The sequence below is a fragment of the Squalius cephalus genome (genome assembly GCF_949319135.1).
Source record: "Squalius cephalus genome assembly, chromosome: 6".
Lineage (NCBI taxonomy): Eukaryota > Metazoa > Chordata > Actinopteri > Cypriniformes > Leuciscidae > Squalius > Squalius cephalus.
Genome location: NC_137127.1, coordinates 4,108,263 through 4,121,180, shown reverse-complemented (window position 1 = coordinate 4,121,180; position 12,918 = coordinate 4,108,263). Strand labels below are relative to the sequence as shown.

The 12,918-nt window shown below is 38.8% G+C and overlaps 2 protein-coding genes across 4 annotated transcripts in view; both read right to left on the bottom strand.

Annotated features, from left to right (window-relative positions):
* The window catches only part of dnaaf4 (dynein axonemal assembly factor 4), a 503,354-nt gene that overhangs the window by 93,233 nt on the left and 397,203 nt on the right, over window positions 1-12,918 (bottom strand). The gene's annotated exons all lie outside the window — the stretch shown is intronic.
* Window positions 1-12,918, bottom strand: part of nedd4a (NEDD4 E3 ubiquitin protein ligase a) — a 45,295-nt gene that overhangs the window by 28,184 nt on the left and 4,193 nt on the right. The window contains exon 5 of one of the 3 annotated variants that reach the window (XM_079873892.1): window positions 7,527-7,580. In XM_079873892.1, coding sequence (XP_079730018.1) covers window positions 7,527-7,580 — 54 coding nt within the window. Of the gene's footprint in view, window positions 1-3,947; window positions 5,658-7,526; window positions 7,581-12,918 lie in introns of those variants that run through there. The other 2 variants (XM_079873890.1, XM_079873891.1) reach the window with 2 other exon arrangements.

The window sequence follows — 12,918 nt, the reverse complement described above, 5'->3', positions numbered from 1 at the left end:
TTGATACATTAGAGTTGCTTTAAAAATGTGTTTTACTCAATTTTGATCGCTACCGTAGACATCAGTGTTTATATTTGAACTATAAACTTTTATCCAGTACTTCCATGATAATTTGAAGTATTGTAAGACAGAAATAATGATATTGTGAGGCTGAAAATACCTATTTTGAATGATTGTAATGTTTCGCTATGATCGTACTTAACAAATGTTTAATAGACATAAGAATAAGAACCTTTCAATATAGATCGCGATCTTTTAATGATTAATCGTGCAGCCCTATATACAGCATAGTATAGCCATAACACATAGTATGGGAGAGTATATCATAGTATAGTAGGAATACACAACTTCATCCATTGTGAAACAAGGCAACATGTTAAATCGAGGCAAAAACGGAAAACTGTTGTGAAGCTATCTGTAAACGATCAGCGCCGTCTGCCCCGCTAATGAGAAGGAAAACAGTTAATGATGCCAAACGTTTGAAGAAACTTAATGGAGGAAGCTGAAAGAAGCATGACTGCCTGTTTACTACTGCAAAACACCTGACAAACATTTCCTCAAGATCACACACATCATTAGAGTCTGAATCACAGCTAAACGCTATTGAACAAAGTTCATGCTCATTTCTAATCTTTCAGAAGATCTTTTATGTAAACTAAAAGGACAGACTTTGTTGTCCATCAGTGCTTTTTGGAAACTATATACAGAAGAAAACCCTGCAACACGAGTGCAGCAAATACCATATCAACCCCACAAGTATATCACACACACATCACCTAAATCGACCCAAGAATTAACGAATATCAGCATAATCATCCGAAATATCAATTTTGATTTGAAGCTGCAATAATGACTTTGTGAAAATGAGACCTTGCAATAGTGCAATTACTGCACAGCTATTCACATACATTTTAGAAAGGCAGCCTAATTGCATTGTGATGAAAGATGACAAGTCGTGCACAATAAGACCAGGAACAAGTACGAACTCTCGTTCAAACAGCTGTTACAGAGCGAGATCTAATTATTTTCAGAAATCCATTAGGTTTTCAAGCACTGCGGGAGGAAAGACATCACTGAGGAGATTACAAGCGCTGCCCTGTTGACTGATAAGAGCCAATCAACCAATGTGCTGTGGAAAATCACAACACTCAGCACACACACACACACATTCACACACTAACAACCCCCCCGGCGCTCATACACACAGACGTTTGACAACTCTTTAGAAGTGTGCTGATTGCATTGACCTTTGTCAGAGGTCACAGAGTCATGTGTTAACCATTGCCAACGTCGAGCACAAGGTGTGACGGTGTCCTCGAGCGGGAAACAGAGGAACCGGACCAAAACCAGTTACCGATCTGGACCTGCTCGACTCATTTACAGCAGAAAAGTTTGCATGCCAGAGGCCCGGAGGCGGGATACTGTCCACATCAAGAACAGTTTTCAGAACAGCAACAAACATTCAGTCTAGTTTGCTGAAAAGCACATCACTCAGAAACATGTTGCACAACCACTTCCTCCTCCTTGTCCATGTAAACCAGTGGTTCTCAACCAGGGGACCATAAAACGGCTTGAAAGGATTTAGAAGATTATTTAAAAAAAAGACTTTAAAATAAGATGACACAGTTAAAAATGAAGATTTGACATCGTATTTATTTTGATACCACAAAAATGGGTTGGTTATTGAAAACTTGGATGTCTGAGGAAATTTTAAACTGTAATTTCTAGAACCAAAAAAGTCAAGGAAATAATATTAAAATATTTTATAAGGTAGAAATTGGTAATTAATATTAGTCAGTATAAAAATAAAAAATAAATAATAATAATAATATATTCTGGAATTACAGAAGTTAATTATTTAACTAACTCAATTTAATTACTTTACTTATTATTATTATTATTTATTTTTGCTACTTCTAGTTTTTCATATTGAAACTTTCTGGAAAATTCAAGGAAATAAAATCTTAAAGTCATGTAAATTAAAAAATATTTAAACATTTAATCAAGTAGAAATTGCTGAGAAATTAACATTAGTCAGTAAAAAATATATATAAATATATATTCTGTAATTACAGAAGTTAATTTATTTTAATTTATTTCTTGACCTGGAAAAGTCAAGAATAAGATGTGAATAAAATGTTAAAAATGAATGCAAATTAAAAGTATTCAAATATGTTATCCAGTAGATTATGCTGAGAAATTGTTATAAGTCAGTAAAAAAAGCATCGCTATGATATATACCTTCTGGCTGTTAAATCAAAAGCATCTCATAATAAAAAAACATACTGGATCAAATTACGTTCAGACGTTCCCAAATCCCCTGGCCGAGCACCAGCTCAGATTCTGTGGAAAAGTGACAACAAGTATAGCGTAGCATGATTTTGGTATGCAAGTTTCACAATAACCAACTCTAGTGCAATGGATCTGAATGCTATTCTATTGTCTTGTTGTTGCTGCCATTTCCCCCAAGTACTTTCTAAACATGTGAGCGAGTGCCCAACAGCCCTGAACATCAAATCAGATACATAAACAAACAGCACACTGAAATAAGAGCCTTGAATTTAGATTAGATTACATAAGAGAGCCGCAGCAGTAAAGGTAACAGCGCTGTTAATTGCTTGTGTGACCTGTTTCTAGCACACTGTAAAATCACAGACGAAAAAAGAGTGAGTGTAAATGAAATAAGTGTTGCGAGCGAGACACCTGACGCTCTGAAAACATACCACAGCTAAGCGGGCACCCGCTGGGCAGCAGACATGTTATCGTTAAAGAATCACATCACAACTCACTGACACTCACTCCCCCCCATCAGCTGACCTTTGACCCAACAGCTGACAGACAGCCATGTGCAGCTCCTGCATATCATGTTGAATCCAGCATGGTCCTCAACCAGACTAACTGGAGTCAAGCAGAATATTTTCAAGGCTATATTTATAGATGTAGGGCTGGGGGGAGGCTTGGGGACCACTGTCTATAATTATCCCAGAGGTAAATACATACAGTGATCATCACTCAGAGAGTGTTAACAAATTAATAAAAACTGGAAAAGCCTGTAAAATGTGCTGTGCAAGCACATGTTTTAAGTGCTTGTTTATAAGCCAACCTGCCTAAATGCATTAGCAGCACATTGCCAATAAACACTGTTTAAAGTTTGCATACGGTGCACATAATTGTGCAAATTAATAATCAATATCAAATGCAAAGAGCTGAAATTAGCTCCCGCAGGTTTGCAGATAAAGACTGAGAGAGGTTTGCATGAATCCGGTTTATATATATATATATATATATATATATATATATATATATATTTGGTCACACTTTATTTTACAGTGTCCTTGTTACATATGTTATATGTACTTACAATAGTAATAAGAGTAAATTATGCATAATTACATGCAACTAACCTTCAACCAAACTCTAATCCTACCCTAACCCTATAGTAAGTACATGTAGTTAATTATTATTACTCAGTACTTAAATACATAATTACTCTGTAACAGTGACACCTTCAAATAAAGTGTAACCAAATATTTATATAATATAAATGGACTGTAATTAATTTGGGAATTTCACAATCAAATGTTGAAACAATGTCTATTATGTATCTGCATATATTTAAACTTTACAAGGAAAGGTTTACATGCCAGATCATGGGAAGGGAACTTTAGTTATGGTGTGTGTTTGCTCAATCATTGTGCAATGTTCAATCCACAGATGTTCAAACCCCTATTCAATGACAAAAATTCCTGCAAATCACTTCCTCGTTGAAAACAATCGACTAATCCAACAAATCATGTCTTCAGAAATCTACTCCATTTGAAAGCAAAACATTGTTCACACTCACCGACTTTACCTTTACGTGTTTAAGAGGGTAAAATTACACCCTTATGTGCAAGATAAAAGCAAACATTCTCAGTTTTCACTTGCTAATAGACGGGAAGGCTTACGGTATCACTTCTCTCTGTGCAGGTCGGAACATGATACGTTTTGTCGTTTATGCCGATGTCCTGTGGGGTGTTTGATTTTCTTGCACCCGTGCCGTGAGATACGTGGATGTGTACATGCGGAGGGCCGTTCTCTGAGTGCAAGTCTGCAGCATTTGAAACGTGACAAGATATCTCAGCGTTCGCACAGGGTAACTCCAAAGAAATACTCCTGTGAAGGATGGGACGAGATCCTTTTTTTGAAGACTGATACGAATTACAGCCAGTCGGAAAAGTGTTGTGTCTTCTTTCCGACGCCGACGGTCTTCCGCTTGGGAGCATGCAAGCCGAGGTGCTGCGGAAAAGCTTCGCTTTCTGAGGCTCCTGGACGTCGTCTGTTTGTGGGCCCTCGAGAGGTTTGGAACAGTCAATGTTAACCTTAGTTTTGGCCGAACTTACTTTCCCTGAGGGAAGCGGTCTCTGGTTCGCGAAGTGCAATAAAACGCTGGAGTGTCTTTCCGTCCGCTCTGGTCCTGGCGGCTGTTCCGGTGGCACGCTGAAATGCACGATGGGTTTGGCGTCTCTGTGCTCGGCTGACGTACTGTTTTTAGACAGCCGTAGACCATTAACTGCAGTGGCGATGGATCCCTTGGACGCTTGCATGTCATCGTGAGACGCATCAATGCTGGACAGCTGCATCTGATGAGAGGTTTGAAAGGAACCTCGTGCTGATGGAGGCAGTGGAGGAATCATTGGAGACGCAACCGGACTAACGGGCGAGGCGGGCGGCGTTGTGCACGGGCTCCGTGGGAAAATAACCAAGGACGAGCAGCGCCGTAACGGAGCCCTCGCCTTCCGCCGAGAAATCGGCTTGCGATCTGGGAGATCCGCTTCGAATATGCTGTTGCTGCTGCAATAACCGGCGTCGCTTGTTGTGCTACTGCAACATGAACTCGGATCCCCGTTTGCGTCCTTTTCTCCGTCTTCCCCGGCATCCGCATCTCCACTCTGCTTGCAGGGCTGTAAGGAGATCTGAAGCGTGCTTTTTCTGCTCCCGTTCACCTTGGGGATAAACAGGGTGGCGTGCCGTTGTAAATTACCGTATTCTGGTGACAAGGGTGGCAGAGCTAGAGCCAGCTGTCCTGGAGTCAGCTTCATGTGGAGGGAACTCTGCGCCAGGCCTTCGCTGCCGGAGATACGCACGCTTTCCTCAGCCTGACTGCTGCACGTTTCAGAAAGCGGATCGGTGTTGCTTCTACGTGAAGCAAAATGCAGTCGGAGGTGTCGTGCCATGCCGTTAAACTCCCAAGTCCAGTGGAATGAAGGAACCCGAAACTAGCAAATAAAAAACGAGCAGCAAAAAGCAACTGCTCCTGGTCCCGTGCTGCGATTGCAACCATTAGCGGCTCCACAAAGCCAAAATAGCAGCAGTGGCAGGCGGCATTCCTCTTGAAGCTCCTCAGACGCTGGCATGACAGATCAAACGCATAATAAAGGACTGTTTGCATCTACAGATCTAGTTCTGTGAAGGATAACGGGCAGAGCTTTACTGAGGCAACTGCTCCAGAAACCCCTCTATGCCAGACCTCTAGAAAGCCTCAGCTGTGCCTTCTGTAGTTTCGCAAGCACCGATTCAGTCACGGGTGCCCTCCCTCCCACAGCTGGTCAACCCCAGTGCAAAAAAAAACAACAATCTGCGTGCATGCCAGGATGGAGGTGGAACAGCTCGTCCCTGTTCTAGCCAACCTCGTCTCTGCCACCTCCTTTTTACAGAAGTCGCAGCCCAGTGTCTAGAGTTTCTTGTAAAGCTGCACCCCAGCTAATATTTTTACCCCACCAGGATAGAGTTACAGGAAATAAAGAGGAACGAGTTTTGGTGTAAATTTTTTTTAAGCTTTCTGAGCCGTCGGGTGATATATGCCAGGTGTGACGAGTTGCTGAAACCACCAAGCTCAAGCATTTCGCTCATTTCTGCACTTCTAACCACGCATGATAGCTTAATCTACAAGCAGAAGGAAATGTGCCTCCAAAAATCAAGTACTGAGCTTGTTGTGCCAGCTCACATATAGACATGTGCCACTGTAACATCATGTGTCATCTGACACCCGCTGTTGCAGCCATTTAAGAGCATGCTTCTGTCAGGGAAAAGCCATCTCATCAATCACGGGCAATTGCACCGGGGGTAATCGGAGTTTCAGGACTAGTATGGGAAATCGTCCTGCTTACAACATGAATGAAATTTTATGCATTAAATTGAATTTTGTGCTCATGGAAGCTTTAGGATTTGGAATTTATAAAATAAAGAATAGAGGCAATTGCATGCATTTCAAATTGTGAGATTGATCATGAATTAAACATCTACTGTCAAAATGTCAATCCTTTCTGTAAGCTAACACATTCCTCAGGAGATGGAAATAGCGTGCATGCTTGGTTCATGCCAATGAACACATTCTAGCAATGGCATACCAGTTTCTCTTACACCCAGTAACTGGGTTTACCTGTCACATACAGGAAGACGACTGCAGTTTACAGTCTTATCAGGAGTCACTGTTCTTACTTGAATACTGGGTCCTTTATGCAAGAGTTTGTTTAACCCTCCTCGTTATTCAGTAAGGACGCCGTCAGCATGTGACGGAGAAACCCCCCTAACACCGCTCATGCCTCATTGACTTTTATGCGCTTTAGAGCAGTTACTTTTCACATTTACAACACCCAAAGGTACATTTCAGTTCCCATACCTGAGCTTTATGGTGGCTACTTGCAAAAAGGCATCCTTGTTCATTCATTACACACTGACACTGCTGATTTTACAGACCTGAACCCAACACTAACATGCCCAATACATTTGAGACTGCTGAAGTGTGAATGGTCTCATTACCAAACTAACACGTCTGCCATTGTACAGCCAAACACATAGTCCTGCCTCAAATTAATGCCATTGGTTAAGTCGATATTTCTATATAATGCAACTCAACAATGCCAATTGGTGGGGAAATTATACACAGCACCTTTTAACAATTTACTCGCTAATTCAATAGCAAAACATCGACATAGAATGTATTAATGGAAACTTAATTTAAACGTCGAGTTCACTCATCTACTACACTAATGTTTAAAAGTTTGGGCTCAGTGTGATTTTTATAAAAAATTAATTACATTTAATTCCGCAAGGATGCATTAAATTGAACAAAAGTGACTGTAAATGCATTTATAATGTTACAAAATATTTCTATTTCAAATAATCAAAGAAAATGTATCATGGTTTCCACAAGAATTTAAGCAGCACAACTGGTTACAACCTGGATAATAATCAGAAATGTTTCTTGAGCATCAAATCATCATAATTAGAATGATTTCTGAAGGATCATGTGACACTGAATATTGAAGTAATGATGCTGAAAATTCAGCTTTGATTACAGGAATAAATTACAGTTTAAAATATATTCACATAGAAAACAGCCATTTTAAATTGTAATATTTCACAATATTACTGCTTTTATTGTACTTTTTACTGTACACCAACCCCCAAACTTTTAAACGGTAGTGCACAAACTTCTCTAACACATTTTCGATCACAGTAAATCAATGCACTCATGTACATACCAAACGATTTTCATCAAACACCTCCAGCAGCAGACGATGTTTCCTGGGATGCACCTGTGGGAGACAAAAGAATCAATAAAAAAATCAATATACAGACTACTGTTAAAGGGATACTTCACTGATTAGCATTAAGCTTTGTATCAGTAGAAACCCGGTACTATTTTCGAGTGACCGTGCTTCCCTCCCTCATGTACCCCTGAGACGAGAGATTTCTGTATTGTGTGTCTGGAAAAAAACCTCAGATGACACAAAAATCATCATTTAGCTCATCAGAGGCTTTTCTGTCCAGAGGCGAGAGACTACAGCCAGTAGGAGGAGCTCGTCCCGCATGTCTTCAACCCGCCCATAGGGGGATCTCACGATAAAACGCCGTCTTTTCAGTTTCGAGTCGACTAGTAGCCTAGTTGTATCATTTCTCCCGATACTGCCCTCTGTAACCGGTAGGCGTGGCTTGGGAGTGTCCTCGTAGGGCAGCGAAGCAAGTGCATTCTGGGAGTTGTTGTCTTTCATCCACATGAGCCAAAAATACATTTTCTGGCTTTTCTCAGTCCAGAAGGCACCAACTTCTAAAATAATTTCACATTTCTACTACATAAATGACCCAATTTAAATACACATTCATCTTTCCAGCAGTGAAATATCCCTTTAATTTATGGACTAATATACAGAATTTATTTTTGCATGTCTCATTACATGCAAACTGAGTTCATCCTCCATTCATATCCCTTGACTTTAGGCCTGTAAATGGCCAGTGACTCATAACAGTGTGTCTGTAAGCTCGGTTGGTATCATTTAGCATTTCACAAATTCCCCTGTTGGTATTTGGGCCAGTGGTCAGTATCGCAAAAGGTCAGAATCTTTTATGCCACTGTCTAGATCATTATAGTTATGACTCATGCACTAAATATCAGGTACCGCAGATCATTTTTGCATGCAAAGAAATAGACAGGATATTTTACACAAACACACAGAAAGGTCCAAAAGTCCGAAACCACACTGCAAATCAAGGATTAGTGCATTTTTGTGCTCCTTTTAAGACCTAATATTTTTAGAACAAAGAACAGGTTTAGAATTCTAAACATTTTAAAACAAAGTATAGGTATGTAAAATGAATAACACTTCAGAATCTGCACTATTCCTACAGTAGGTCGCTGATCAAAAAAAAAAAAGCATTGCAATGCTCATGTGACTCATTTGCTTTCATTTGAAGCTCAAGATTCTCTTGGGAACATCTCAAATCATGCTAAAATAACTACTTTTCTAAGCATATATGAGTGCTCAATATGCCTCATATAAAGTATTGATGTGTCTTCATAACGTCTTGAAATGGTTTAGTTTCCGAAGAGCCTTATATTGATGTTGCCACTGTATTGCACCAGCATCTGTGTTTCTGAGTAAACGAGCGATGTCTATGGGGGAGAGATATGCACAACGCGTGAGTAAATGCGTCACAGCTCGTCACTTAACAGCAGGGAAAGTGGACAGAATGTAAGCGGCACCCCTCATCTCAAACGCACCCCGTAACTCAACCCTGACCTCTGACCCCAAAACATGTGATTGCACCTATCTCTTTACATGCCCAAACAGGTTTTTTTTTTTTTATTGAAGGGTGATTCTTCAAGTAGGAGCATTCAGAGGAAAAAAATCTGTTTGCACATTCATCACATATTCTGGGGTAAGAATCTGCTCATGGCCTGATAGTAATTTTTCACATATTAGAGAAAAGGAAGATATGAGCCTATCGGCCGAACACATTAAAGGGGTGGTATAATGCCCTTTTCACAAGATTTAAAACAAGTCTTTGATGTCACCAGAGTGTGTATGTGAAGTTTTAGCTCAAAATACCCCACAGATATTTTTATATAGCATGTTAAAGTCATTACTTTTTGAGGGTGAGCAAAAACGCACCGTTTTGTGTCTGTTCCTTTAAATGCAAATGAGCTGCTGCTCCCGGCACAGGGGGCGGAGCTTCAACAGCATGCACTCAAACAGACATGCACTGAAAATTTTAAAAACTTTTAGCCTTTTACTTTCAAACCGGATTCAGACAAAGATGGAGAGACTCAAGAAGAAGTGACAACATGTAGAAGCAACTAGGGCTGCTCGATTATGGAAAAAATCATAATCACGATTATTTTGGTCAGTGTTGAAATCACGATTATGTAACACGATTATTTCACATGACTTTGGGAACGTGTTGCATTTATTAAAAAGACACCTTTCAACAATTCTTTAAAAAAATCGAAATTTGAACATCGATTGTACTTTTTGAACTATTAAAATAAATAATATAACAGATAATACTTAAATGAGTATTTTAATAATTCCCGCAGGTCTATCACTTATAATGCGGAAAATTCCCCTGCAAACATTGATTCACTTTAGCAATTCACTTTAGATTCACAATTAATCCACACAGATTATAAAATCAAATCTATCATTTTAAAACTTTCGCAAAGACGCAATTTCACAAACCGCGTGAGTGTTCAGCGGCGCTGCGTCTTCTCTCTCTCTGTCTCTCAAAATGGGTTGGACAAGGCAAGCGTCGAAACTACACTCTCGCGTTTAGGAGTCGGGACATGACGTAATTGTCACTTGCACAATCGGGCCAGCATTGCATCGTAACTAAAGTTTATCATTTTCACTTCTTTTTAAGTCTTATCAGTTTAAACATTCAAGCTGAGAGAGTTTACGGCTTCGGGAGGGGCGGATGTGCGCGTGTCATTCAGAACACAAGACACAATTAGAGCGTTCTTTCGAAACAGAACATGGCAAAATAATCATTTTTACTCAATTGTACTATTTTGGAGATTGTTGGGAGCCAAAAATTCAAAAATTCAAAACTCAATTAATTGCACAGCCCTAGAAGCAACAGGACATTTCTGAATGGTTAGTTGATGAATGTATGTAGCTTATGTGTAGTTATCTTCTAGTCACTGATTAGCATATTCTGTCATGATAATCTATAAATCGTGTTCAGGGGGCGGGGTTTATGTAAATTCTAGGGTTGGTGATGTCACTAACCCAGGAGGAATGTTGTGTAGTCTCTACCAGCCGTTTGTTGTAGTCCTTAAAAAGCGATTTCTCTAAAAGCAAATATCTCCCTTTGCTTTGAACTTTGAGTGTTGTAACTTTGCAGATGTTGTTAATGCTCAAACAGCAACATTACACACTAACTAAAGTTAGAAAAGTCAAATCATATTCAACCACCCCTTTAAGTTTTATTTGGCTCAAAATAAACCATTGCGCTGGCCGGTTTGAGTTTTATCTATGCCCCAGACTAGTCATCCCCTATAAAGAAATGTGAAGGTCAGAGATGTGAGAGCTAGACTGTATTTCCCAGTTAGAATAAACACTGTCAAGAGTCAAGACAAACACACTCAGCAGGAACGTCACAGAATATAAGCTGTTATATATACACGTGTTTCCAGCACAGTGGTGTAAAAAAAAAAAAAAAAAAACGGGAAAAAACGGGGAAAAAAACCACATTTTTACATTTCCTGAAGACAATGAGAGCGTTTACATGCACATTCTTAAACTGGTTATGCTTAATAAGCCGACAACGGGTGTGGTCATGGAAACAAGTTTATCAGTTCCTTTATCAGTGTAAGATCATAAACGGCTTGAGAATAAACCGATCGACAGAGCTAGATTTTTGTCCATGTAAACACCTCAGTCTGTGTTCTGTCGGCTTATTGAAGTGTGTGTGTGTGATATGTGACAGAAAAGCATCCTTATACGGTAGACATAAGGGCATCGAACCACAGCGAGTGTTTCACGGTAAGCGAGGAGAAATATACCGCAAACCCTGTCTTTTTCTTGACCCAAGAAATATAAAAAAAAGTGTTCTCATCTCGCGCAGCCAAAGGACAAGCGGTTCAGCCGCAGAAACTTCAGATCCGAGAGGAGAATGAGTCTGTGCAAGACATTCTGAAATACTCTGGGGGTTTTAATGCTCTATTTAACATCATAACTCACATAAGACATAGAATACTCTGAGTGAAATACATGGACGCTTACATTTTGACGTCACCAACGGGCAATAACCTGTTTTTTTAATACAGTCTTGTAATGTTTATTTGCATTGCCGGGTTATTGATTTGCATGTAAACCGGTAAATCGAGTTATTTCAATAAACTGATTTTTGATAGTTATTAGCGTATTGATGTGCATGTAATCGTGAAAAGCTTTGGTTGGCTGCTATGGATTGCTAAGGTATTTTTAAACTTTGTATGAAATTGACTGAAGCATTGTCACTTGTTTTGTCTGATTGTTTTTTTCTTTTTCTTTTTTTCTTTTTGGCTCCATTACTCCATTATGGTCCATTAATATAAAATGCAAAAATGGTTTTATAAAAAACTTGAGCTTTTAAACAGGCTCCTAATGCTGAAATATGAGCAGCCCATATTCTATAACGTGTTCTATTATTACCAAACACAACGACTGCAACTGTTCAATATTATTTCACAAGAACACATTACTGGAATCACACACAATATTCATTCATGATAGTGATGAATAAAGCCGCGGTCACACTAGACTTTGAGCATGAGACATTTCTTTGGACGCTGCAATGGAAGTGATTTGACGACTCATTCTGCGGCTTCATTTTAATAAACATAAACTCAACATATAACAAATAATAATAAATCAATCTACTCCACTTTCGCTCCGTGGCTTATCGGTCTCCTATTGTTTTTTTTGTTTTGTTTTTTTGTTTAATTGTGTGTATCCTGACATTGTTAAGCACTTTGGTCAACTGTGGTTGTTTTTAAATGTGCTATACAAATAAATTTGAACTTGAACTTGCTCACACGTCTTAACATGATACGAATTTGCAGGTCAGAGTTCAACAAACCTGAATTTGGAACGCGCCGAAGGTTAAGTTTTCGGTCTCCAGCATTCGTATGCGTTTGAATGGAAGTCAATGGAACGAGAAGTGTAGTGTGAACACCTCTTGTTGTCCTGTCTAGACTAAATGTTTTTTTGTAATTAAAATCAACAAAAATTTAAGGTAGTATGACTTTACAAATGTAGTTTTAAATTTAAATTATATATATATATATATGAAGAGTTCAGATGCAAAAGCCTCTAAGTGCCATCTGAAATTTTCGACTAGAATGATCATTTTTATAAACCTTGTATATTTAAGTTAAGTAATTTCACCTAAATGACAATAAATAGGAAATATGCATTGCCATTTAAGTGAAATTATTCAACTTAAATTAACAAACTTGATAAAAAATGATCATACTAGAAGAAAATTTCAGATTGCACTTAGAGGCTTTTGCATCTGAACTCTTCATATATATATATATATATATATATATATATATATATATATATATATATATATATATATATATATATATATACACACACATTTATTATT